The sequence below is a fragment of the Micropterus salmoides genome, unplaced genomic scaffold, assembly GCF_014851395.1.
Source record: "Micropterus salmoides isolate LMB-PRFRI ecotype aquatic unplaced genomic scaffold, ASM1485139v1 Ms_hic_scaffold_11, whole genome shotgun sequence".
In the NCBI taxonomy this organism is placed as follows: Eukaryota; Metazoa; Chordata; class Actinopteri; order Centrarchiformes; family Centrarchidae; genus Micropterus; species Micropterus salmoides.
Window position 1 is genome coordinate 12,495,036 of NW_024040152.1, and position 27,931 is coordinate 12,522,966.

The following is a 27,931-nucleotide window of genomic DNA, read 5'->3' on the forward strand; positions in this document are numbered from 1 at the left end:
CTTCTGAAAGTCTCTGGTGGGCCTTGGTGTGTAAATGAGTTAGACATTTTTGGTGTCTTAGTCAGAAAAATGTCCAATTTATGAAAAGTAGTGTTATGAAAAAAAATCCAAGCTTGGAATTGAAATTATTCATGGCTGGCATTTCCTCCAGTTTCGTTCTGTCATTTTCAAGCTCTGTCTTTACAACCTTCATTTTATCAGGTAACTCGTGAACAGTGTTCTCATTGTTTATTTTTGTGTTTGCGTCTGTGCGTGCCTATGTGGATTTTACCAACTCTAATCCAGCCTTGGGCATCTTCTGTGCCCTGCAGGCTCAATGTCAGCAGCCTGACTTTGATGTCAAGCTACAATTTATTCGCCTGTCTCTGTGGACTCCCCCGCTGTCCACATAATGTCAGGCAATCAATAATAATGTGACCTACCTATCTACCCCGCCTGCCCACTCCTTTAGTTATTCACCCCCTGGCCTGCACTGTTCCAATCTCTGACCTACCCCTGCCCCCGAAAAAAAACCCTTTCATTTCTGTCCTTCCCACTTTTACCAATAATGCCTGTCTAGCTATGACAATAACCTCTATGTCTGTTACCGTGGTAACATACAGGCCCCCCCCTAAAGCATATACAAACCTCTACTCCACTTCTTTAAAAAAAAACAAGACAGTTCCCCATGGAAACGGATCAAGAGAGGGGGTGTGGAAGATAGATGGAGGGATGCATAAAGAAAGAGAGAATTAAATGAGAGGATGGATCTGCTGTTTGTTCATGAATATGTTTAGCGCGCCCCCTTCTCTGCTGTCCCATCAAACCACCGCTGTATTTATGTGAAGGTAATAGAGAATGGGAGAAGACAGGTGTGCCATTATGGTGCAGATTAGCGAGGAATGCTGGAAGGTTAAAACAGATGGGAGTTGGCTAACTCCAATGCGTATTTGTGTGCGAGCTCATATTCCCTCTGAGTTAACGTTAAAATATGTGTGCATAGTACAGTACGTGATCTGCGTGCCACTGACATGTGTGCTTGCTTTGTCCATATGCTGAATGATATTTCAAATATGCTCACTGGGTGTGTAAATATGCATGTGTGCGCATACACAGCTTTCTTCCGTCTCCTTGCCCTACCCTTGTATGGGCAAGAGTCAGCCCCTCACTATCTCCTCGTCTCCAGCTTATCTGCTGGCCTGTCTTGAAGTGTTGGTGCAGAAAATAGAAACTACTTTGTGGGAATGCATTTTCTTTTTCTTTTTGTAAAATATGCAACACATGCAACAAAATACCACGAGACACAAAAGATAATGTAGTGTGACATGGAAAATGATGTAGGATACTTTTAACTGTATACCACAAAGGCATTTTATCTTTTTATAATGAGTTGCCTGCATGAGAACACTGTTGGCATCAGTTTGACACAAAAAGATATTTGAGGAAGCCGTCTGCATACAAATCAGTGTGTAGCTACTGTATCAATATCTATAAATATATTGCAGTTAGCAATGTGTGCACACTGGTGTGTGTATTTGTCTGTGAAATTGCCTTACAGCTAGCATCTTACAATGTGGTTGTTAATGGTTCTCTCTAGCTTCTCTGCACAAGCCAGTCAGCAAGCCAGCCAGTCAGCCAGCCAGCCATGTGGTCCCTCTCCACTCTAATTAAACTCACTGTGGTTCCAAACTCCAACCAGAAAGACACAACCTCAATGCCAGACTCTGTGTCAGCTGCTGCCAATGCCTGTACGTGTGTGTGTGTGTGTGTTAGAGAGAGAAATATTGAGAGGGAGAGAGAGCTCATAACCATATTTACCTCTCATTTTACTCTGTCAAGACAAAGTGTAGAAGAGTCTGCCAAGGCACTGGAGGAGCAGCGGGGGGAGAAAAACAAATACAAATGTGGAAGAGGAGACAAAGAAGGATCTACAGTAGACAGTATATTCAGATGTTTGCCTGGCTGAGGGAAAGAGGGAGTTTAGTGGATTTAGAAATCAAGGCGAAGAAAGAGAGGAATGCAGGAGAATAGTAATTAACTCTGAATTATTCTATCTCTGAGGGATCAGGGGGATTATTAGGGGCTTTGGTTTGGATTCTGCACCTTTCACTCCGTTGCAGCATGGGAGTCTGGTTCCTGTATGTAAACTTGTGTGTGTGTGTTTGTGTGTGTGTGTGTGTGTGTGTGTGTGTGGGCGTATAAGGGTGTCTGCATGTGTCTCACTGTACTCCAGAAGGCTCCAAGTGTCTGTGCCAGTGGGCTTGTGACCGTATCTGCCTGCCAGCCAGCGATTGTGTGTGTATTGATGTGTGACTTTGTACCCCCCACTTACTGAAGTTCATCCAAGCATTATAAGTTAATCCGCCATAATAGGCAAAAAGACAGAAAGTGGGGGAGAGTGTTAGGAAGGGGCAGAAGGAACAAGGGTGGGAGGTGGGGCATCAAAAGGTAGTGAGTGTGTGTTTCTGTGTGTGTGTGTGTGTGTGTGTGTGTGTGTGTGTGTACGTGTACATGTACGTGTGTAACAGTCTGCTGTGTGTGAGGTATGACAGGCAGACTACAGATTTAGGGCTAGACTGATCGTTCTAAATCTCCGGCTTATACGTTGTTTTGGGACAGCGAGTGTTGATAGCCCAGGCAGGAGGACAGCTCATGTTGTTCAGATGAAATCAAGGCTTTGGCTGACGCACCATCACAACTTTAAATCTACTCAAATTCGATAAGAAAACACTGATTTATGTGTTGTTGTTTTTTTAATGAATGAATCATTGTTGTTGCATGAAGAGGTGGGAAAGATAAGTTGGAATCTTGTGGTTTAGCTGATATATGGAGGTCACTGGTGGCAGTGAATTTGCGCAGGTTATGGAAGGAAGCAAAAAAACACTTGGTGAGGCTTTTGTTTGCGGTAGAATGCCAGTGCTAAAAGTCATATATTCTTAGCACACAATGAATGAGTTCACCTTTTAGCTGGGGTTTCCCGTATCAACCTTCCACTGAGTGTTACCACTGTCAACACTGTATAAGACTGTTTGTCCAAGACAGGAGGGGTTAGAGGGAGGGAAAGAAGGGGGGCAGGTGTAAGGGTAATTCTGTGATGTTGGAGGAGTGGAGGTGGGTTTTATCCAGCCTGTCTGGAGGCAGTGACCCACACTGTGTACACCTCGTCTCTCCATCTCTTGATTACTCACATCTCTTATGTGCGCCATGTTTCCCTGTGGCCTTGCTTGTATTCATGATTTCCAGTTAACATGCACTTGAATATGTTTTCAGGAACACAAGGAGGCACGTTCCTTTTCAGGCTTTCTTTTCCACACTCTAGTGCCATTTTCTTTCTCCTTTTCCCTATCTCCCTGCCAATGTGTTTACCCCTTCCTCTCTATCCCTCTATCTGTCCCTTACACACGGGCTTTACCAGCCTGCTGAGCACGATGGCCTGCTTTTTTTTTTATTTAAAAAAAGCCATGGATGGATAAGAAAACAGCAAAGGGATAAGGGATGTAGAGAAAGGAAAGAAAGGAGGAACAAATCAAAGCATACTCCAGTGGCCTGTTATCTCATTACAGCGGTACCGGCTCGTCACGCCCGGCTGACTGGCCCCCTAAGAAGCGCCCTTGCCCCCTTATAAGACCCCCTTTATTCAGAAAGCACTCTCGTATTTCAGCTTGGGCACAAAGAAGGCCAATTCTCTGTGGTTTCTGAGCTGCCCACGCCAGATTTGTGTATTCTAACTCAGCCTAGGCACACATTCGAAAAATACAACAGGGGCATTGGCACATACACAGAAGCCTTGTTAGTCACTAGTTATGAAATGATGCTTGCGGATAATGGAGGCTAATAGTGAAAGTGGATATCCATTTGTTCCACCATTTTCTCCCTATTCCAGCCCTCTTGTATAGTCCCGTGTGGATATTAGAAGAGGGCTTCAAGAGGTAACTGCTGTCAGCTGAAGTAGTGGAAACGATGTTCCTCTCACTGGCTTTTCTCCCACTTCTGCCAAAATGAAGGCTCATTAGAAGTGAAGGGAGGGCTGCTTCTAAATGGGATGGGCAGAGTGCTACTCACCACTCCTACTGAGAGAGAATGAGAGACAAGAGAGAGCAGGAGAAAAAGTGGAAGCGGACACATTAGAGAGAAAATGCAGAGTGGTTTTGCTTTAGCGGAGCAAAAAAAGAGGGAAACGAAAATATATGCAAACAACAACATTGTCACCATTTTAATTAATGCATCCAATAGAGTCAAAGGTGGGGAAAGTTAGACAATCCACAGTAAGCAGGCTAAGTCTGAAAATGCCAATTTCCTTTTAAAAAGAGTAATTTACGTGTTTTCCAATTTAGTCGGCTATAAGTGTGAGTATCATATAGTAATGTCCTCCAAAGGAGCAAGATCAGGAAACAAGCTGCAGTGGCATCTTGGTGTTATTTACCCATAGACCCTCTGCTTCCTATCTTTGTTTACCTCAGCTTGTGCAGTGTGTGTATAACCTGTCCTCCCAGGAACAGACCCTTTGTTAGGCCAACAAAACACCTGGTTGCTACAATTCAGCATGAGGTGACTGCTGGGGGAAAAAAGAGTGGCAGGGGGAGGCTGTGCGTTTGAGGAATTGAGCTGTTGAGATATGAAGGGCAGGCAGGTGTGTCTGTGAGTGTGTTTTGCTCCGTTTGTGAATATGTAACACTAATCATACTGTAAATAGACTACTGTAAATAGAACTTGTGACATTCATCCCTACACTCATCAGTATTAAAATACACATGCGTTGGCCGGACAGCCTGTGTGTGTGTGTGTGTGTGTGTGTGTGTGTGTTTGGTAGTACGGTCCAGAGCAGACATTTGAGACTCGCAAAGAGACATGTTGGCCTGCTTTCACCTTTTCCTCACCTTACAACTTATCTCAAATCTTATTTCCTCTCTGGAACAAAAGTGTCTGGGTCTGTTTTTTTATCTTAATCAAACACACTGTGAGCTATCAAATTCTTAAAGACGCACACACATACAAACACTGTAATGGACACGCTCTGGTGGTTTCTTTATTACAGTAAATGGGCATCAGTGCTGCCTTACGCAGAGTATTTATCTGTCCTGTATGCTAGGAAATGACTTGCCGAATGAATTGATTCAGGTATAGAGGAAGAGGGGAAGCAAGCGAGACGGCACAGGCGGCAGCACTTTGTCCTAACCCTTTTAGCGAGATTAGCTTTAGTCTTAATGTCTCCCCCCTTATTTGTACTCTGAGTCAGCTTTTCTCCTCAATATCTCTCTCCTCTCTCTGATAATCTGTCCTGACTGCAAATGACAGAGGCATCATAAGTTTTCGTTTTGAAAGGATAAGATTATGTGAGTAGTGCGGATTGTCCTGCAACACCTGCAAGTCTCAGGTCATTAATTTGGCCCAAGTCACGTTTTAAGTATTTCTGATTTCCTCGAGTCATGGAACATCTACTTGAAATCCACAAACAGCAGTAGCTCTGTTCTACTCTGCTTTGTGGCCACCAAACAACCTGGAGCCACGTGAGTTTTTTTGTAAATGTGAAGGACAATGAATCTTGAGGACATCCTTCCTCCAAATCAAGCTTATTTGTTCTTTCTCTCTTATCTATCTTTGTACCCATGTTATGCCTTTACACACTGAAAAGTGAGGGCAATGAGGATTTTTTTTAATCCTTGAGGAAACACTGCTCTATAAAATGGATAGTAATAAATACTGATGTAAATAACCTTACATGCTCAGATTAGATAAGTGCCTTATTACCACAGCCAAGAAAACTAATGAATGATATGCATTTGAAAATTCTTCAGCACTGTGTATATACTGACATGATATATATATATATATATATATATATATATATATATATATATATATAATCAGGTTATTTTATGATTTTACAAGACATTACATGTCGAGTGCAAATGCAAACAATTGTACTAAAACATAAACAGGTCAACACAGCGTGTCAACATACCAGAAGATGCTGCAATCTTTCATCAGTATATGGTATGTGTTTCCGTCATTTCTGAGAAAATAACCCCAATGATGTCATCAGGGTTATCTTGCCTTGGTGTGGACACCACAAGTATAGAAAGTCTCTGGGTGCATGGGACAGTCTAACAAAAGACGCATTATAGAAAATGTAGGATGCAGTGTTTGGAGGTGTACAGCCCCTGGGATGGCAGATTACAGCCAATCACCTTCTCTGCAGAGCGAATGATATGCTGCCAGGGCTGCTCCTGCCCTTATGGGGTCCTGAGAGGAATTTATAATACCCATCTCATCACTGAATGCACCTCATTAGAAGACTCCATTATGGACACCAACAACATTAGCGGCAACATATGCAAGCAGATTGCCTCTGCCAAAAATTGCATTCTGGCCAATTAAAGCAATTCATTTACCTTGATAAAGAAGCAGAAGCAGAGGGGAATTGGAAAAAAACATGCAGGGAACCCTCTCCTTCCCTCTCCTTCCCTCGCTTCTGCTCGAATCTTAAATCCTGCATCAACCAGAGTGTCTTTGAACCTTTTCATTTCTCTGGGTTGATGTTCATGCCTGCATTTGCACCAGTGTTCTCCTATGTCTGCTTGTTCTCTTCTTTGCGACCCTCTAGGCTTCTCCTCTTGCTCTCATCCAAACTTTTAAGACTGTCCCAGTCAAACTTTTTTTTACTGCCTATCCCTCCATTCCTGCCTCTTCCCTTCTCCCGTTTTTAAATTTTATTTTTCGCCAGGGGCTGTGTTTCAACGAAGGAGGGAATAGCAAGAAAGACTTGGAGAGAGGGGGAAGAAAAGGACAGGGTGTGTTAATTGGAGTGCCTGAGGTGAGAGGGATGGAAGGAAGAGGGAAAGGAGTCCCAGATTCAGGACCCCCAAAACATTAAATATTAACACCTTTTCTCATCTCTGCCCCTTAAGTGACATGATTGGTTTCTTTCTGTCGATTACGACACACACACTCTCTCTCTCTTTCTCTCTCTCTCTCTCTCTCCCTCCCTTCTCTCTTTCACCAAATTGAGTTCCCTGTGAAAATGAAAGGCAGCCAGGAGGAGACATAGTGGGGTAATTGGTGGACCCTCTCTGGTTTGTGTCCTTTGATTTGAAAAGTAATGAAATTCCTCTTGATATTTTTATCCGATCATGCATGTCATTCACCGCTATGGCCTTTTTTTTGTTTGTGTCCTCCACTGTATTAACACCCAAATGTGAGCTCTAATAGGAGCAAGACACTGGCTATTGTCGTGCTAACTCACTGTTAATGGAGTCACAGAAAATGGCACAAGATTGTGTCAGCTAAAAGACATTAGCTTAATAAATGGCCCAGATATTCTGTGTGAGAGATGATTTCAATTTTACTAAGCTAACGCTAATGGGGAAGGACACTCAGAGAATGCTTGGTTTATCAGTGAGATGATATATCATAGCTACTTTTGCAAAAGCACTTACACAGCACTAAAATTCACAAGACTCGTGTATTCATAGCTCTATTTATAATGTCTTTACAAGACGTCTTGGCTTTGTTTTATTATTTTTTTAACCATCGCTTTCTGCAGAATGGGGCGGAAGACTGCAATGTCAGCTCCACAAATTCATATTCTGCTCGTGCCCTCGTCTCCGTTATTTCCTTTTTGTTTTTCTTCTCCACGTTCCTCCCATCTATCCTTGTCCTCGTTTTCTTCTCCTGACTCACTGGCTCGAATTCGCAGAGGACAAACACACCCACTCCCATCCCAGAACCCCAGCACACACACAAACAGACTCACTGACCACACAGCTCTAAAACTCTCCTGTTTGAATGGGGTTGACTTCTCACCCCGTAGCCCAGACAACAGGATCAGCGTGGGGGAATCTCCTGCTAGACAAAAGAGTGTGTGAGGGGCTGACCTTGTAGCCCACTTCACACTGTTTGTCCTGAGCCCCTAAACTGCCGTGAGATGACAAAACACACACACCAGTAAAGCTGTGATTTATCTGTTGCAACTGGACACACTGTGATGTTACCTCTCTGCCCTCCACTCTAATACAGCAGACACTTTCATATATAAAGAAATCCACAAACCCGCTGCTTGGCTGGCAGACCTCATTTGCCAAGTCATTGATCTTTGGTATGACTTTGGGCTCTGTGTTTTATTGCATTGAGTAGGATGCACAGATGCTGATATTGTTGAGTTTATGGCAGTGGAGAAGACTGATGTGTACCCAAGCTAATTGCTAATAGCCTTATGTTTGACTCAGCTGCATTACGTCAAAGTCAAGTCTCTGGAAAGATCAGCCCTCTGCTAAACTCGTGTCCTTGTTCCCTACCTCTGACGCCGTCCTCTGTCTCTCCTTAATCATTTAAAACGAAGATCAACTTATGAATCCAAATTAAACCATCCAAGTTAAACGTGTTTTAAGTGCTAATCACATCAACTTCCCTCAAAGCGCATTTCACACATGAAGAGGGATATCAAGCAAGATTTATAAAACTACAGCCTGACAGAAGAGACCAATGGAGCCAACCCAAAAACTTCAGAGGACTGAGAACAGAAAATCTTATCTAACAAATAATAAAATCAATTTTCCCGTTATAGTCTCTCCTCTCTTACATCTAGAAAAGACCTACGTAACTGGTGGTTTTTGTGCCAATAAATAAACTAAGTGATGAAACACTCCTCCTCTAGACTTATATGACCTCCACAGCCAGCTGCATCCTGAATGTGTGGGGGTGTGTGTTGCTGCAGGGTCCCAGGTGTGGATTTTACTTCTACTCAGGTAGTACATCGGGACAAGCCCAGACAGGAAGAAATATCTTGTAATTGCAGGACAATGGCTTAGCATGGGGCACCTTAACATCCAGGATGGGTCTATCTCATCGTTACTTACCTCCGCCCTTTACCAACACATACAGATATCACACATAACCCTCATAAACCACGCAAGCAATCCGTAAAAAAAACGAGGGCGCCGTGTTTCACCGAGCAATGAAATATGAGCACCAAAGATATTATTGTTTTGACTCCAATTAGAGGCCCAGATATCATCTTTGAAGCACAACAGGCCTTCGCTATCGACTTGGGGAGTTATGACTGCAGGAGCTTTTGACTGGAAGGGTCAGATGAGATTTACAAGACTGAGGCTGATTCCCTGATTGCTGTAATTGGTACTTTAAAGCGCTGCCATCCATGTGTTATTGGGCAAAAAAGAAAATCCGTAAAGAAAGTTTTTCAGGAAACTCTTGAGAGTTTGCCTCAACTTAAGATTCTGTCTTTGGTGAAGCAATAACAGGACAATCCTCCTGAATCAGAATTACTATATAAACACTATAGTATAACTAAAACTTCACTATAACTTAAGGTCTCCATAGCAAACTCAATAGTATTATTATAGTATTTTTAATTATAAAATATTACTGTTTTTTTGTGGTATTTTAGTAATTCTTTATAGTATTACTATAGTGTTTTTTGTAAGGGCAGTCTCCCAGAAGTTCATCATAGTTTATAATAATGCAGCGCAATGAGGATGCAGACGTTTGATAGAGGAGGCAGATAAGGCGGATCTGTCTGTCTGTCACCGTTAGAAGAGACTCCACTCTGCAGTGTAGTTGCAGAACCCCTTCTTCCCATGTCCATGTCTTTACACACTGAGTGAAATAAGTAGGCCTAGTTTATTTTTAAAGTGGGCAGGGCCCATTTCATTTGAAACGGGTGAAACATAGCTAAGGCTGCCATTGCTTGAGACTTGCTTCACTAGTATGAAAGCACTTGAAATACTTTGTCAGTTCCACTTTGGGGAAATCTCCTTCTCGTGGAACATCATAAGCAAATCAAGACACAGTAGCAAACACAAAAGGAGCATAGAAAGAGCAAACAGAAGTCACTGTGCATGCATAACCACCCTTGTCTGTGGAAAGGTCAACCAGAAATCCATTATGATTATTCACGCTGGTTTGAACATATTGGGAAGAATAAACTCATTACTGAATCATTTTTAGTGTTGAGTCAGTACATGGTGATTGGTATGATTTGCTTCGTCAGGATTAAAATTGTTCATGGCTGATGTATTAATATCTGTGCACACAAGTGACCTGTGCACACAAGCAACACATGCACTGCACAAGACGTGACTTTCCATCCAACAGGATATTACATATTTTGTTAGACTGCAAGCAATGTTCGCAGAGACACATAATGTGGCGGGAATGGGGCTTGCATTGTTCATGTCCTTTCCAACAGGACGTGGTTACTTTTCAGTATCAATGTATGTATGGAAATAAATTGTTCTTTTTGGCATATAATATTCTACTATCCTTCTTGCATTCTCTTTCTGTCCCTAGCCCTTTCTGTTTCTCTCCATTATCCTACTTTATGAATACTGTAAATGACAGTGGGATTCTAATTAGCATTAGATACATATCAGTGCTTCCTTCTCAAATGTCAACACCAACAGAGATCGCAGCACTTAGTCTGGTATGGATACGTGTGCCACTAGAAGGCAAGGAGTATGGTAGGGTATATCAGTAGTAAGTATATACTGGATCTATTTCTGTCTGGTTTTCACTGTATGTGAATGTTTTTATCTTGTTTCCTTGGTTGCAAAAAGCTTTACTTCTACAAACTGGGAAACTTCCTCTCTCTCCCTGTCTATCAGCCTCTGCGGTCCTGCGTGTCTGACTGTGCCTGTCTCTCACCCTCTTACTCTTGCCCTCAGTATGTGGCATTCATTGTTGGTGAGTGGGTGTGCATGTGTGTGTGTGTGTGTTTTGCTGCAGCTGCTGTTCCTGCACTGCACCTGTTCTTTTCTCATCAGTCAGGCGTTGACGGACTCCAGGCCTTACATGGACCCACCCTGACACTAGCAGTCTGACCTAGCCTACCCCTCACCCCCTCACCCCCACCCCCCCACCACACACACACACACACACACACACACACACACACATACACACACACACACTCTTTGTCAACATTGTTGCAAAGATCTTGCACCTTTTTTGTCTCTTCAGTGTCCAACCACAACTGTATTATTTGCATATGACAACAACCCACAGTAGTTTTAATCACTTTCCTTCAAGAGAGCATCTGCTGAAGAGCCTCTATCTGTTTATTTTTACTCCTTACAGCTGGCCCTCTTGGGTAAATCTCTGAGATGGATCGAGTTTGTCCGCTAAAATGACACTCACTAAACAAACTGAGTTTCCTGAGGAGTGTAAACTGTTCCCATCTAGCCGGGCAGGCAGACTAATGTGAGTGCTGAGAGGAAGCGAAAGGCCTGTAAACAAGAGATTTGAGTCAGATCCCGTCTGTGACATTAACAGGCCTTTATCACGCCCTGATCACAATTGCATTCACATACACCGGGCTCTGGCTCACAATGATGATTGTTACTGTGAGTCAGTCATATTGTGACTGTGGTGATAGTAACCACCACAACTTAGGTAGGAGTGAAGCCATACTTGTGTGTCACGTGTACGCACGCATCTGGTGTAGAATAGATTTATTGCTGTGTGATGCTTTTACGCACCCCAAAGTAACTGTGTTTACATTCTTTCATTTAGTTTGTGAAAGAGAATGAGAATCCTGGTGAGCTTTGAAGTGGAGCCTGTTTTGTTTTGCAAGATATGATGATTTTGTCCTCACTGTCAACAGTCTCCACTGAGACTGGACATAACTAGGACATAACGTAAGTAGAGCTGAAATGAGTGGTTGAAAAAAAAATAACCCGCAACAATTTTGATCATCTAAAAAGAAATGTGAGCGTTTGCTGCTTTAATTTGTCTTATATGTTAATATCCTTAGGGTTTGGAGTGTTGGTTAGACAACACAAGCAATCTGATGACACCCTCCCAGACTTTAAGAAATTGTGATGGGCATTTTTTTTTTTACTATTTTCTGACGCTTTATAGACTAAACATTTAATTCATTAGCAGAGAAAATAATCAGAAGATTTAGCGCTAATAACAAAAATCATGCCAAGTCACAAGTCACAGTTCTTGCCGTCGCCACATGGTATCTCCATTGAGGCTGTATCCTTCATGTGAAGTTACATTTTCCAAGGAGGTTATAATCTAGCCGCAGAGACTATGTAGTAGCCTCTGTAACTACACTGCAATGATTAAGTATAAGTTCAGCTTGAGATGTCAGCAGTGTTGATTAAAACAGAGATGGCAACTATAAAGAGAGAAATACTTCAGAGCATATAAGAAGAGGTGCTGACCAGTGGAAAGTAATGAATAAAACTGCAGAAGTTGTTATTACATGTTGTTGTGTAATGACCGCGTGCTGAAGGTGACTCAGTTCTCGTGACATTGAGGCTGCGTCTTGTGTAGCAGGACACTGTTTGCTTTGCCAACAGTGAAACACACTAATCCTGTTAGAGGCCAAGGATGTTTTGGAACACACACGCAAACACATGCCCACCCGTACACACACACACACCCTCTGACATTCCTCTTTATTCAGGTACCGCGTTGCACTCGTTTCATACTTTAAAGCTTTACATTCATCTCATAGATCAATTCTTCTGTTGGTGCAGATAGTTTTGCTCTTTCTTTGTGAGACGCTGACAGTAATCTCACACACTTCTTTTGCACCCCTAGCAGCATCACCCAGGTACAGTGCAATACAGTAAAGTTAAATAAAGCTGAGTTACCCAGAACATCGTTTTCCCTTCTTAGGAGTGGTGTTTGGGTTAGCAAGGAAACAAGCAGGTACTATCGTGTTCATGGTGGTTCTATAAAGAGGTTCTTGTTGGGTGACACTCATATAGGTAAGGTTGGGTTTCCACACACCCACACACACTGTCTCGTTTTACTTATAGTCCCCCCCCCCCTTATTTTTTTATGCCTTTCTTTTGCTATCTTGAATTCTCTTTTTCTTTATCCTCACCCACATGCGCAGACAAGACACACAAGCGAGTTCGTAGACTGGGTATTAAAGAATGCTCTTTGAGAATGAGGGATGAAAAGAGGAGAGTCGGAAGAGAGAAAGAGGCTCCTGGTTTGATGTCCAGAATACAACAGTAGGTGAGAGGAGAACAAGAGAGGAAAAGAGGACAGGAGAGAGGGGATCCAGCTGGTTCTTTTCATAATGAGGGGCACGCAATTGTGTGTGTGTCGGTGTGTGTGTGTGTGTGTGTGTGTGTGTGTGTGTGTGTGAAACAGAGGGAGAGGGTGAAAGAGAAAGAGATGTGGGCAAAAGAAGAGTCAAAGAAAAGGCAGAAAGAGAAAGACACAGAGAGGGTATTAAAGATGGTTTCACATTAACTTTTCAGTGGATGTGGGACAGACATGACTCTCTCCACTCTGTCATGCTGCTTTGACTGCAGACTTAGATCTTCTGTTTTTCTACTCACAGTGTACTTAACCCAAGCTTCCTGGGGTGGTTCAGTTGCTCATAAATATCACATGCATTATATATATACTGTAAGAGTGTGTGTGTGTGTGTGTGTGTGTGTGTGGGTGTGGGTGTGGGTGTGGGTGTGGGTGTGTGTGTGTGTGGGTGTGGGTGCGCGCGTGCGCGCGTGTGCAGGTCACAGCCTGACCGTCTCGTTCCCATCTGTCTTTGTACCCGGTCACGCACCCCATCACACACTTTCCCTCTCTTTGGCTAAATCCGATTATCTGGCCTGCATCAGCTAACGAGACCCCCATGAAGCTAGTCCCCCCCCCCCCCCCCCCCCAACCCCAGCCTTTCTCTCTCTCTCTCTTTCTCTTACACACACTCAAGCACACGCGCTGCTCTAGGCTCAGACTGGACAGAGGACTCCTTAATTATGCTTAAATTGTCCATCTCTGTCTGTCCAGCTGCCTCTGTGTAAAACACAGAGCTGCGGCCTGACTGATCACTCTGAACCAAAACATATTGTGAATGACACCAAAAGATGTGTGTGAAAGAGAAAAAAGGGTGAGAGTGAGACAGACAATAAAATGAGAAATGGGGGAGGAAGAGGCTAGCAAAGAAAGAAGGATGTGTACAGATGGCACACACATCACTGCTTTAACTGCCTCTCTGTAGCTCTGTTTATATGCATGTTTTAAACCAGCTTCTGACCAAACCCTACTTATAAGAAATAAAAAACAACTGTATGTCAGATACTGAAGGATAAATAGATTTAGATTGTTTGTTCTGTGATCTATATTTTCATGGGTTATTTTTTTAGATTCACACAAACTGTCTTGACTGTATAGGTTTAATATTAGATGACTATTATTATCACATAAGAGACCAAATTAGGTCTTGTAGCTGATTTGTAAGTGATGATTAAGCTTTTATTATATTCCATTATGTCTGGCAAATTTGTGCCAGTGACTGAAAAATGTGCACAAAATATGACGTTTCCACAGGAAGTGAACGTGGTCAGAAATGTGTGACTAACACAGCTAAAAATAATCAGCACATGTATGAATACTCACCTGATAATGCCAGTTTTCTTACCTTTAATATGCAACTAAGACTAAGAGTCTACAGACTTGCTAGCAGCACCCTGAGGCTGTACTTTGCTAAATGTTAATGTAAACATGCTGATGTTTGCAAGTTGTAACTTCTACCATGTTCACTGTCTTAGTTTGCTGTGTTAACATGCTAACATGTGCTAAATAGCACTCAACACAAAGTGCATCTGAGTCTCATGGGAATGTCATTAGTTTTGCAGGTCATAACCCAATGAATTAGACAAGTTTTTGACCTGATGATGGCTCAAAATGAGAAGTTATGGGAACGGCAGAGTTAATCAAATTCATCCTGTAAGGAACATGGATAGATTTACCAGATTTTATGACAATCCATTCAATAGCCATAGAGGTATTTAACTAAAACCACAACTGTCAACCTCATAGTGCTGCTAAAAGAAAGACAAGGGATCACCAAAGTCAGTAGCCTTCATCCCCTGGGGACCATAAGTGTTTGTCTTGGAATAAAAACCGAACAACTTCATTGTTCAAGGGTTTATTTTGTTAATTTTCATAATGTTGATCACTTAATATTTGCATAGTAGGACCAGTAAGATTTATTTTTTCAGTTCACATCGCTCTACAAGAAAGTTGACAAAATCTCCCTATAAACATGCACACTAATTCCTACCATATAATTTATTGACTTTATGTGATTATATAATGTTAAAGATTGAATAATGTATTTCAATGAAGTATGAAAAGGAGCAGGCAGTGGCTAAGCATTCCCCTATGATTTCATAACTGATTTCCTCTAATACTTTGTTAAAACATAATCCAGTATTCATATTCTGCCGATCATGTTTTAAAAAACTCTTTTTTTCCAAATTCTTGAGTAACTGAGTTAAGATTTAGGTCCTCTATGCATGTGCCAGCAAGTCACTTGATTTAATGTGGTATGTGTGTGAGTGTATATTTTCTCCATACACCACTTAACAGGACTCTTAAATCCTGAGTGCTGCCTAAAAGCACAGCGCTTTGTTTACTCACACATTCTTGTACATTTGCTTGTCTGGCTTGCTGTTTGTGTTGGCGTAGAAACAGAGGAGGATTTTCTCTTGGGCTACATCCCTCTTACAAACTCAGAACATGAGATTCGGTTTGTAAAACTTATGTTTCACTTGAGAGCTGCTGAGCTAATGGAACAAAATATTTAGACAGCGAGGAATACTGGATAGGGATGAAGATGGCAAAAAACACAAAAGGAAAAAAAGAAAATGAGAGGCGGGATAAAAATAGAGGCCTAGGAATTGAAGAAGTAAATTAAGAGGAAGTGAAAGAACATGAGATCTTTTCATCAAATGTCAAGACTTGACTGACCCCTGACCTCTGTATGGTCTGTGGGTCATGGTGAATAGACACAGCATCTGACCCTGGTGGAATGTCTAACACACACATGCACAACACTGAGCAAGCAAAGTGTGTATTTTTGACATCTCTCCCTATTATCTCCTGTATATGTACTCAATGCCATTTTCTTTCCCTTCCATCCTTCGCTCTCTTTCTTCCTCACAGTAGAGTGATAACAAGGCGGTCATCCCTCGGCTCCTCTCGTCTCTCTTTAGACATTTTTAGCAAACACTCTTTCATCTTCCCTGTCTGCGTTTCTCTGCCCTGTTATTAAAACTAGCCTGTCAAACAACTGTGATTCCCAGAAGTCCATCCTCCCCACTCTTGGCAGTTTCTCACAACAAATAAATTATTAAAATGTAGATTTTGTAGTCCAGAAAGTGATGACATGATTAATTTATGTTATCATACAGAATATGGGGCTGGGTTGTTCATTAGTAACGTATGTCCAGAATATGAATTTTAATTTGAGCCTAGATCTCTGGCTTTTTAATGATACTTAACTTAATGTTAAAAGTTTTTGCAATATAGAAAGTTTTTGGGGTAATGTTGTTGAGTGGTTGTTTACTGTTGCTTCCCTGATTCATCCATTATTTACTTACTGTTATTTTTATTTCTGTGAAAGTATATTATCTTACAGTAAATATGACCTCACTCCTATAACCCTGTATGTTTTCCTCCTGGCATATCAATTTTATCTCATGCCTGGCAAGCACTATGTTTCATATAAGCCTGTGTGTACAAATTAAATATGTCATCCATTTGTTCACTCAAATCACTCAAACAACATTGTTCTTTCTTAGCAGTTGCTCCTTGTTTCTACACATTAGAGCCTCACAAAGCACTGAACTCCACTGCCGCCATGTGTTACTGTAACATAAGATTTATGACACTGTATGTGCTGCAGTGGCGTCATTAGCATAAATGGAGCTCCTTCCCTTCCTGCAGCTCTCAGTCCTTTTCCTCCCATTTTTCTCCTCTCTGCAGTGCAATCTCCTTGTCACATTGTAGCTACATGTACAGAGAGTTAGATAGTTCCACTGTTCCAGATCCCCACAGGACCCAGTCTAGGTCCACGCTGTGCCCTAGCTGCTACTCTCCCATTGATATCTGGGACACTGTGTGAATCCTGATGCCTCTGTTGAATGAAGACAGCTGACAGTGATGAGGGCCTCCTAACTTCCCTCAGGGTCCGTTAAGAGTTTTTATTGCAGTTCTAACACATTTAAAGGAATACTGATACTTGTAGCCTGTGACCTGCTGCTATAGTCGGTTTACATCAGTTACAATAGATTCCACTAGAGACTTCATTGAGAGACAAAATGTCAAAATATCCATAAAAACCTCTCAAGCCACTCATGCAACACTATCGACTTATTGATCCTAAGGTTTAGTATGTTCCAAAAGTTCTAACAACTTAGTCATTGTGGTTTTATGATGTTATTATTTTTTCCCCCTGTCCCCCTGTCTTTGAGATGGAGTTAACAGTACTGAACATGTGTGGGGTTGTGTCTTTTCAGTACTGTCAATTAGACCAATAGATCTTTCTGTAAGTCATTAGATTTTGTAATGTAGTAGGTTTTTAGCTTAGGTCTTTATCTTGTTATCTTGCTGTTAGCCTCTTTCTACATGAGACATGCCCAACCACTAAATGTCACTCAGTAATACATTTTTGAGTTTTACCTTAAGCAATGATGTTATTATGATACACAGTGGTATTAATGCCATATGGTTAAAGTAAATCCTTGTAGATGTTTTTAAAACCTGCATTGTTAACACATTACTACCAGTCCTTCTGGCTTCATATGCTTGACTTTTTAATCACATTCTTTCTCTCTGTCTTTGTGTGTTTTTCTCTGCAGTATGTAGTGGGGCTGTGAGTGTGGAGGTGACTCCTAAAGTGGAGGTGTTAAAAGGAGAGACTGCCAAACTGCCCTGCAAATACACAGTCTCACAACCATCAAGCAACACTGTTGTTGAATGGTTCATTGTAAGTAATTTCAATATATTATATTAATATTCTTTATTCAAATAGTTTTAGACAATATAAAGCAGGCGATATCCATGTTATGAGGAATACTTTGTAAATCAGTGCGCTGTCAAAATCTGTATTTTCAAACGCAGTTCCAGATCTAATGTCTCCTGTTTTCTCTTACCTATTTCTTTGTCTTTTGACTCCTTCCATTGCTTCTCATTACTCTCCGATCCTCTTTCTGTATCTCCTTCTGTCTGTCCATCGATTTCAGGAGGAGCAGGGAACCAGAAAGCGTGTAGCTTTCCGCTCCCAGGATGGCAAGGGAAAAAGCGATGACGGCACCCCTGTGAGTGAGCGGGTCACTATTGGAGAGGACTTCGCCTTGACCATCTCCTCGGTTCGACCCTCCGACGAGCTCGCCTTCTACTGCCAGGTTACCGCTGGCCCCGCTGGCGTTGGAGATGCCATCACTATGCTCAAAGTCTTCTGTGAGTTGACCAGAGCCATTTTGGCCTTTCATATGACCTTAACGTGACTTTTTTAAAGACCCCCCACCCCCACCCCAAACACACACGCACTTTCCCATCAGTTGGTGATGTGTGGAATTTATGTCTTGTTTTGTTACCGTCACTGCCTCTAAAGGTTTATGGCTTTAATCAGAGGGGCATGTGTGTTCATGCATACTTTCATTTAGAAGTGGCTTAATTGTACCTAATGCATGAAATGTATTTTGCTGATTGCATTTCACACATACTTTATGCAAAACGTCTTTATATAAATATAGTATCATAAAGTATGACTTGTCTACATGTGTTAAGAATAGAGTAGACTTTTATTACACTAATATTTTTTCGTCATGTGTAGGACTTCAAAGCCTTTTGCAATGCCTGGGGTTACCAATTTCCGTTGATAAGTTTCCCAGAGGTCAATTAGTCACAACCTAATCACTCTTGACACAACTGATGAATAGTTCAATCACACCTGTCATGTCTCATATATCTCACCTTAATAACAGTCCAGATTTATTGCCAAGGTACTGAGGGCTGACCCTTGATACAGGCTGATATGTCCTTGCCACTCCCACAGTAACCCCTGAGCAGACAGCAATCATGCTTTTAGCATTTAGTGGCCCACCAAAATGAATACGATTCATTTGCATTTTGGATTGGACTGATCAATCACTCTAAAGAGCGAAAACATGTGTTGGATGACTGGCAAAAGAAGTTTAGAATAGTCAAGCTTAGTCAAAAAAGCTTGCAAGATATCCTTTAAAATGTATGCACTCAGAGGCACTGAAGTTTAAAGCAACCTTGTAAAAGAAGCTATTAATCGTGAATGGGCTAATCAGTGGTAGACAATACCTCAGTGCAGTGCTTTTTGACAAAGGCCTTTTTGGATGCACTTTATGCCCAGAGTAGTTAGAAAACAGCCTGTCTCACAAACCAGCAATCATTCTTTGTCTATATTTGACCACTTGACTCATTGGGGAATAAGTTATAGTGTGTCTGTCTGTCCTGCCTCACCTTAATAGGACTGAGTTATGAGGTCTCCTGAGGGTTGAGCTGCAGCAGTGATAGTCTGGTTTCTCTCTCAGGAGGCCCACAGTTAAGAGTAGTATGTCTGCTTAGCAGAAACACAGAAACAGAATCAAACTTATCCTGCCTGTATGTCTACTGTGCATAAATATGGCTGCCTGCATACACAGTATGTGTGAAAAGGGAATGGCTATAAAAAATGTTTCAGCGGTTTTGGGAGCAGTAAAAAAACTAAAAACAAAGAATTAAGCGAATAAGATAGAAAGAGGAATACCGATCTACTGTTTATTTTTATAAGCAGTCGACAGCTGCAGGCAGTGATAAGATGACCTTGCATGTGAACAAGTGAGCTAGGGAGTGAAGCACAGAAACAAGAGGGAACTCTCACACCTGTGGCTGTGTGTGTGCCAGAGAAAGGGGGTGTTTTTTATTTATTTGTTATTTGACCCTTGTCAGTTCATGTGAACCAGGTCACAGTGAAATAATGTGAAGCAGGATATTTACTGCTTGACTTATTAAAACAGGCATGTGTGTTGGACTCAATATGTGGAAGTGAGATTGTGTGTGCTTCCATCTATGTTAAAGGTTTATCTTCCAAGGAATTGTAATGATATAATAATGACACCCCACCGCTACCTTTATTGTCTCAGTTGCTCCAGAGAAGCCAGAACTCACAAGGCCTGCAAGTCAAGCCATTTCTGCAGGACAGTCTACCAGCTCTGAGGTGTGTGTGTGTGTGTGCGTGTGTGTGTGTGTGTGTGTGTGTGTGTGTGTGTGTGTGTGTGTGACATTTCTCTAACTGTGTGTGTATCCTGCATGTGAACATATTTTCTGATTTCATGTGAACACTGAAGACACATTTTCAGTCCACTTTCTTTTGTCCCCCATGCATTTGTTCATGTGTATTAGATTGGTACCTGTGTGACGATGAACGGACATCCTCAGCCAAGAATTATCTGGTTCAAAGATGAACAGCCCTTACCTGAGGTCAAGGACAGAAAGGAGAGTATGTGTTTAATAAATAGTACATATATAGTCTAATATCACATGCTGTACAAAACAGAGGATAATATGTGTGCTTTGTTCCTTCTTTTATCCCTCTTTTCTGTCAGAGACCTACATGATTCCCTCGGTGGTGAAGGAGGCGTCCGGTCTCTACACTATCAAGAGCACCCTGTATATGCAGCCCACAAAGGCAGACAAGGACTCTGTGTTCCACTGCACTGTGGAGTACTTTATGCCAGGAGACCAGTTTATAAAGAAGGACTCCGACACCATCACCATCAACCTCAATTGTGAGTGGAGGGGAGGGTCAAGGGTTTTAATTAGTGAGCTTTACAGGTGCTGGTACTAGGTAGACTTTGTTAACTTCGGACACAGTCAGGCAAGTGGTTTCCAATCTTTATGCTAAGATAAGCTACCTGCCTGCTGGCTGTAGCCTTATATTCAGGGTGCGATTTGCCGGGGGGATGCGTGGGATTTCCCCCTTCCTGGTTTATATATCGCTGCCTCTGCTGAATAATTTTTATCCCACCCTCAGAGAGGGTGATTTTGTGATGCAACTGATCACAAAACTCATGGTTCGGATCCATCTGTAGTTTTGTTAGGGTTCATTTTATTTTAAAGGAGACCTATTAAACTGCTTTTCCAGACCTATATTGTAGTTATGTGACTCCTGTATGGCAGCTTTGCATGATTCAAAGTTCAAAAACATATTTCATTTTCTTGTAGGGCTTCATTTCAGCCTCTGTGTGAAACAAGCTGCAAATACTCCTGTCTCTTTGAGCCCCCCCCCCTCAAAGCTCACTGTCTTATGATTGGCGAAGACCTGAAGCATGTTACCAGGCTGTTGTTGTTGCTGGGATGAACAGACAGACTGAGTCGTTGCTGGGCCGTTGCTATGGGAGCACATGCCCATATATGGAACACCAGCTCCGTCTGGCTCCGTATTACCTAGAACGGAGCTGTTTGTAGAAAAAGCAGTTCAAAACAGAGCATTCAGAACAGCAGGAGATCTGAGGTTTTTGCTCACAGGGATTTCTTTTAAATACTTTAACCTAATTCTTTGATGATTTGACCATGTTTAACATGAACATCCAACATTATAACATTGTAGAAAAGTCATAAAATGTGGAAAAGCATAATAGGTCTCCTTTAAAATGCCCTACTTTGGCTCTATTGGAGCTGCCTCTCTCTGTCTGTAGGTAATCAACACTCTAGTAGTCTTGCTCAATGTCCTGATTGGTTACAAGTCACAAATAATAGCCTATCAACACTCACAAGGCATAAGGAGGGTATTATCCTTCTGTTTTTTTACACAAATTGGACCCTGCTTATATTTACCGCACAGATGTAATAGTGGTATCGATCTTCTCATCTTCTCATGTAACTCTTGGCAAGAAACTCAATGAGCGTATTTCACAAAATGTCAAACTATTGCCTAAAATGGCAGCAATTAGACAGAGCTAGCTGCTTGGTTATCAAGGGATAGCTTCTTATCAGACCAGTTTGCTGTCCCCACTACACCAGGCTGACTAAAAATGAATGACTTCCTTAAGAGCAGCATTACTTTCAAAGACTCCAATGGTAGTTTTTTGTGATTGTTTGTTATGTTCCCTGGGTTTCTTTTACTTATTGGGTGCATGAGCTAAGATTGTGCCACTATATAGACACATGATGCACCAAAGCGAGTACAGAGCACTGAGACGTAATTGCATAAAATGGCTTATTAGTTCAGGTAAGGCTATACTGCCATGAGCTGAATACTAACATGAGCATGCAAATATGCTCACAACGATGAGGCTAATGTTTAGCAGGTGTAATGTTTATGATGTCCACCAACTTAAATGTGCATGTTAGCATACTAACCAAAGCATTAGATAGTTGTGATGGCATTTCACTATAAGCCAAAAATCTCAACCTGCTGGTGATGCTGGAGGAAAAACCAGGACATCGCCAAAGCCATTAGGATTTATCCTCTGGGGACCATAAATGTCTGGACAAAAATTCCATAGAATATTTCTTGAGATATTTTAGTCTGGACCAAAGTAATGGAGAATGACAGAGTTGGCTAAAAAGACTGAAAACCCCAGATTTATTTATACACGTGTAAGCCTCGCCCTGTCTTCCATCCTCATTTTACTTTTTCATTTTAAGAAAAACATATGCCCTTTAAAATGAAACATTGTCAACAAGCATTTATTAGTGTTATGTTCACTTTTTTGGTTGCATATCTTTCCTCCTGCTAAACACTGTAGTTTAACGCAACCACAGTTAGGGTTGCCACCTTCAATACAGGAAAATAAGGGACGCCTGCCAGAGTGGGGGCCATACCCCTCAGGGGCACGGCAACAACAGGCCCAATGGTGTGGCAGTGGTGGTATATCATAACTTAAAACATGTTTTCAGGAAAGTATTAAGATTGATACCAATGGACGTTAAAATAAGCTATCTGCTTTTGAAATCAGTGTGAACAGATGAAGCCAGTCTCTATCATAACTCAAGACTAGTCATATTGTCATAGCTAAATACATAGTTGTGACAATAATAATCATAGGCCAACAATGTGTGACAGTGAGACCACAAAAAATAGGATGTGAACTGTATTTTATTAACTTATTAAATCAACACGTCCATAACTTATTAACTACAAATAGGCTAAAACAAATGCTTTGATTCGATTTGACTGAAACGACTTTTGCAAAGGATTTTGTGTGCAGTATTGGAGCATGTTAGGCCCACTTCCTTTTATAAATGTTTTCTAGTCAGAAGTACAGTACTCATGCAGCACTGAGTAGATGTTTGTCTTTTAAACTACTACAGTAAAACTATGAGCACAAAAAGCTCACTCCTAATGAGTTCCACAGAGCACCTGTTCTTGCTGAGAAATTGCTAATGAACTTGAGTAATTGTAAAGGGTGGCGTGAACACAGATTTTGGCTAAAATATTTGTCATTGTTAGCTGTAAAACTGTCCAAACGATGAATCCACACATAAATAATCTATCTACAAACATTTCTCAATTTAATTCAACACCATTTTTATTATTGGTCAGTAAATATATTCCATGTATTTATTTTTTCAGTTTTTATTCAGCTTATTGTTAATTCTATAGTATTGAATCATGCTATTCTATAGATTGGTCAAGCATAACACATAGTTGTTTATATTCTTCACATAGGCACTATATTTTGATAATTAAATGTGTAATAAATAGCTTATATCTCTCTCTTATCTCTTATTAAAATAATGCTTATGTGTCTGACTGTATATCTCAACCTTAAAAAACAAATCATACCATAATGTAGACATGCTTCATTTACATTGTAACAATATTTCTTAACAAATAGGCAGCATATGAAATCCAGAAATCAGAAAATTATGTTTTACTAAATCATAACACTGCCTCGGCATGCTGTCACAGGCCACCATGCATCACACTGGCTGAAAATTTGTGAAGTTTGGCTTGATAGTCTTCAAGTAGGCTATTTGATTTCTTCCTCTCTCGTTGTCGTTGGTAGGCTATTTTTTGCATCCGCTTTCGTTTCAGAGGGAAGGGGGGGGGGTTCTCGAGCTGCCGCCGCCACCAACAATGGCAGCAAATATTGCCCAATCAGAGGCCCAATTCACAGAATGCGGGTGGGATGATTTGCATGGGATATACGGGACAAACCGCTATTTAGTCCTCAAATACCGGACGATTCCGTATTTTAAGGTACGGGTGGCAACCCTAACCACAGTCCATCCATCCATCCATCGTCAACCGCTTATCCTGCGTACAGGGTCGTTGGGGGCTGGAGCCAATCCCAGCTACCCTAACCACAGTGAAATTTGATATTCAGCTAAAGAAGAATGATGAGGCAAGGAAAGAGGAGGTACTGGTGAAGTAAAACACCCTGTGTGGAATGTGTTGCACATATCTGACTGATGATATACAATATAACAGTGTAAATGTATCCAATGTAGGAATTTTCACCTGTCCCATATCTGTTCTTGTCCGTCTAGATCCATCTGAGAAGGCAACATTCTCCCTTCTCAACACTGATCCAGTCAAAGAGGGCGACGATGTTACCATGAAGTGTGAGACTGATGGAAACCCTCAGCCTGAGTTTGACTTTTCCAAAGATGTACGTGTGCATTTCATGTACATATATGTTTGTTTGAGAGAGACAGAAAGAGCAAACGTTTGTTGTTTTACTGCTTTTGCAAAAAGTATCCCAACTTTTTCTAAAAATGTGATAATGTTTGTCTCGCTCTCACTCAGTCTTTATCCACGTCTCTCTCTGCCAATGCCTGTCCTTTCACCTTCAGGGAAAAACTATCATTGGCCAGAGTGGTCTCCTGGTGCTGAAATCTGTAAATCGCACAGATGGTGGTGTGTATAAGTGCTCAGCCATGGATTTTGATAACATGGAAGCTGACCTGAGTGGAACAATCAACCTCGCTGTCCACTGTGAGTGACCCAAAGACACACACACACACACAGCAACTGCAGAATTAAGTAAATACAAATAAAGAACAATTTACCTCCTGTTTGTGCAGTTTTGCTTTAGCAGTAAGCCATTCTTTTCATCAGTAAATCATAGAATTAAAGGGTTAGAAGGGAAGAGCTTAATGGAATCCTTTCGTTTCAAGAGGCCAATATCCAATTCAATTTTTCAGTTCATCTGTTACTTTAATGTTATCCCAGCTACACTCCTTAATTTGATCTTATCACACACATTAAGTGGAGATAGCCTAGAAATAGCATAGAATAGGCTTAACTTGGGCTTCAAAATGGGCTTAACTTCAGACTAAGTGTATTAGCTTTATACTCACAAAGTGATTTCAATATTCTGCTTAGTGTGGCTGTTTTAACAGCCTTATTACATGGTTGTTTAAGCAATGACAAGCTTTTTGATTGTAAGTGGCTCCTAAGAATCTATAGAAGGCTTCGGGTTTCGTGTGTCTTACACCATCTCTCTCGATTGCTTTGTATTTTGTCTTTGTCAGACATCGACCCAGTGAGCGTGATCCCTGTCCAGCCTCAAGTTGTCATGCTTGGAGACAAGGTGGAGTGGCAGTGTAAGACTAAGGGCTCTGCTACGCATACTGTTCAGTGGAAAAAGGTGTGTGTCGCTTTCTCAACCTTGCTGTCCTTCTGCATTCATGGAAAACTTCTGTATTAATAAGAATGCAGAGCTTTGGGTCTTTTATTCATCTTTCCACATAATTCTTTCTGAGCGTACCTAGATAACAGTTTTTTAGATCATTAAAACTATTTGGAGTTTGCATTCTCTGTGTAGCAGGCTAAAGGTAATACTTAACAGTAATGAAAAGCACTCCGTCTGCTTTCTGTGGTAACCAAAATATATGCTTTAAATGTATTTTCTACAGTAAACATACCAAAGAAAAGACGATTTGCTAACTTTTGCGGTCTCTTGAAGAGGCTCAGTACATTCTGATTCTAGCAGTGGGGGTTTTTGGTGTTTTGGTATTCATCTCTTCTCCTCCACAGATTGTTCCTCGAGCGTCGGGCCTGTTGTTGTAGCCTGTGTATCTATTGTTGTGTCTCCCGGGTGTGATAGAAACTCACCGACTGCTGGTTTTCTGGGTAGAAGAACATGTTTGTTCTTAGTAAGAAGGATTCCTATGAGAAGAAATTCAGAGGAATTGCAAGAGACAGATTCATCATGGAGGAATGACTTTGATCTGTTATCACTGTGCTTTGGAACAGTGTGTGTGAAGTTGCTTCTTTTGCTTTCCCAGCATAGGAGCGTGCTCAAACTAGATATTCACAGTGCTGTTCTACTCTCATATTCACACACAGAGAATAAAAAGAAAGAGTGCTAATAGCGTGAGTCCAATTGGTTTTATTTCTGTTTGTTCATCCAGGGCTCTGAGGTGCTCTCTCAGGACGGCACGCTGTCAATACAAGATGTTTCCTATGATAACGCTGGAGAGTATATGTGTGTTGGAGCCATGCCATCTGTGCCAGGACTGACTGCCTGGGCTAGTGTAAACCTCACTGTCAAAGGTAACACACTGACATAGACAAACACACACACATTCATAGACCTACATGCAGAGCCTACCTCAGGAAAACCAATAAAACTGTATTTGGACAAGACTTAAAGACTTAACTTAAAGATTTCAATCACATCTTTTCTAAACCCTGTACCATTACAACTACTACACACATACACATACACAGGATAATGAACAATGTGTAGGGTGTGGAGGGTATTGTTTAAATCAGAGGAAGGAGGTTGTGGAGTATGAGGATGCTAACAGAAGGTGTGGCTTCCTATTCTGTTGATAATTTAGCGTCAGTGTGGGACGAAACTGTAAGTACACTGTAAAACATCATACAGCAGTATAATGGAATCAGCTAATCTTCTTTTAAATGTTATTTCCAGACCAAGAACTTGTGACCATGAGTTCTTTTGTCTTGAAATGAGTTGAATGAATGCACTGATGAAACTTCAACTCATTATTTTATAAAGAAACTAGATGAGCATATTAAAACTTGCAATGTGTCTTTTGTACATGTTAACTCCTGTTTCATTTTCATAATAATGAAAACAATGTAAACCAGGGTAAAGGTTATTATTAATATCAGTCCATACCCTAAGTACTCTTATAATGTAACAAGCTTATTTGGAGTGATTCAGTGTCTCTGTACTTACTTTGGTGCAAATGTTCTTGACTGACTTTGAAAATGTACTTAAAAGCAAATGAATACAGTATCAGTGTGGTTGAACAGTTGTTGATTCAACATAATATCTTGTTTATTAGGGATCCAAGCCCGAGTGGGCTGGGAATGTGTATGTGTTTGGGGGATACTGCCGATTCGTAAAAAAATATCAATTATAAGCTAACAAATGTTTGCAAAAAATGCTAAAATTAGGATGTGATGTCAAATCTCAGGTTTGCAACGTCCGATCAACACCAAACTCGGGGACCTTATCTGGCACGCCCTCCCAAGGGACTGTGTGAAATTTCTTGTCAATCTGCCTCTAGGTGGCACTATTAATCCTATTTCAAATGACACTCCCATACACATCCATTCATTTTAGATCTCCGTAACCTCAAGTCCTTTTAATTTCAAAGCGCCCGGGTCGACTCACGCGGCCCCTGCGGGGCGAGGGGGGCGGCTGGAACCAGGGGACGTGGACCCCGCTTACAACTGCTTACAATTCTAGTTGAACTTGTTTTCTGAAGTTCAGTGAACATTTTTATAACTGAGGATTACTTTGATGACTAATGATTCAACTTTAGTTCCTTTAACTCAGAACAACTTAGAAAGCATGGGAACTTTTGTTACTAAGTTGTTATTTACAGTGTGTGCACGTGCATTTGAGCTTTTGCTGTGTTTAGATCAAAAGTTCCCCCTGGTCACTGGCTTTCTCACATCCCTTCTAGGAAAGCCAATGATAGAAACTCCCGCAGTTGCAGCTGTGGGGAAGGAAGGAGACATGGTGACTCTGAAGTGCTCGGCCTACGGCTCTCCTGCCCCTCAGTTCACCTGGAAGCCCTCAGGAAAAGAGGTGCGAATGTAAAAACATAAAAATATAACATATTATTACCTGATTTATTTCCTTTCCTAGTGTGCAATTTACAGGAGTCACTTAGTAAACACATGTAATCACTACTTTCCTGGAAGGAAATTACACAAGTAAAGCTATACAAACAG

At 41.3% G+C, this 27,931-nt stretch overlaps 1 protein-coding gene across 2 annotated transcripts in view; it reads left to right on the forward strand.

The window, feature by feature from the left end:
• Positions 1-27,931, forward strand: part of bcam (basal cell adhesion molecule (Lutheran blood group)) — a 52,511-nt gene that overhangs the window by 15,105 nt on the left and 9,475 nt on the right. For both annotated transcript variants that reach the window (XM_038710945.1, XM_038710944.1), the window contains exons 2-11: positions 17,610-17,737; positions 17,994-18,210; positions 19,908-19,981; positions 20,167-20,263; positions 20,370-20,552; positions 24,262-24,383; positions 24,568-24,709; positions 25,249-25,364; positions 26,131-26,272; positions 27,661-27,785. In XM_038710945.1, coding sequence (XP_038566873.1) covers positions 17,610-17,737; positions 17,994-18,210; positions 19,908-19,981; positions 20,167-20,263; positions 20,370-20,552; positions 24,262-24,383; positions 24,568-24,709; positions 25,249-25,364; positions 26,131-26,272; positions 27,661-27,785 — 1,346 coding nt within the window. The remainder of the gene's footprint in view (positions 1-17,609; positions 17,738-17,993; positions 18,211-19,907; positions 19,982-20,166; positions 20,264-20,369; positions 20,553-24,261; positions 24,384-24,567; positions 24,710-25,248; positions 25,365-26,130; positions 26,273-27,660; positions 27,786-27,931) is intronic.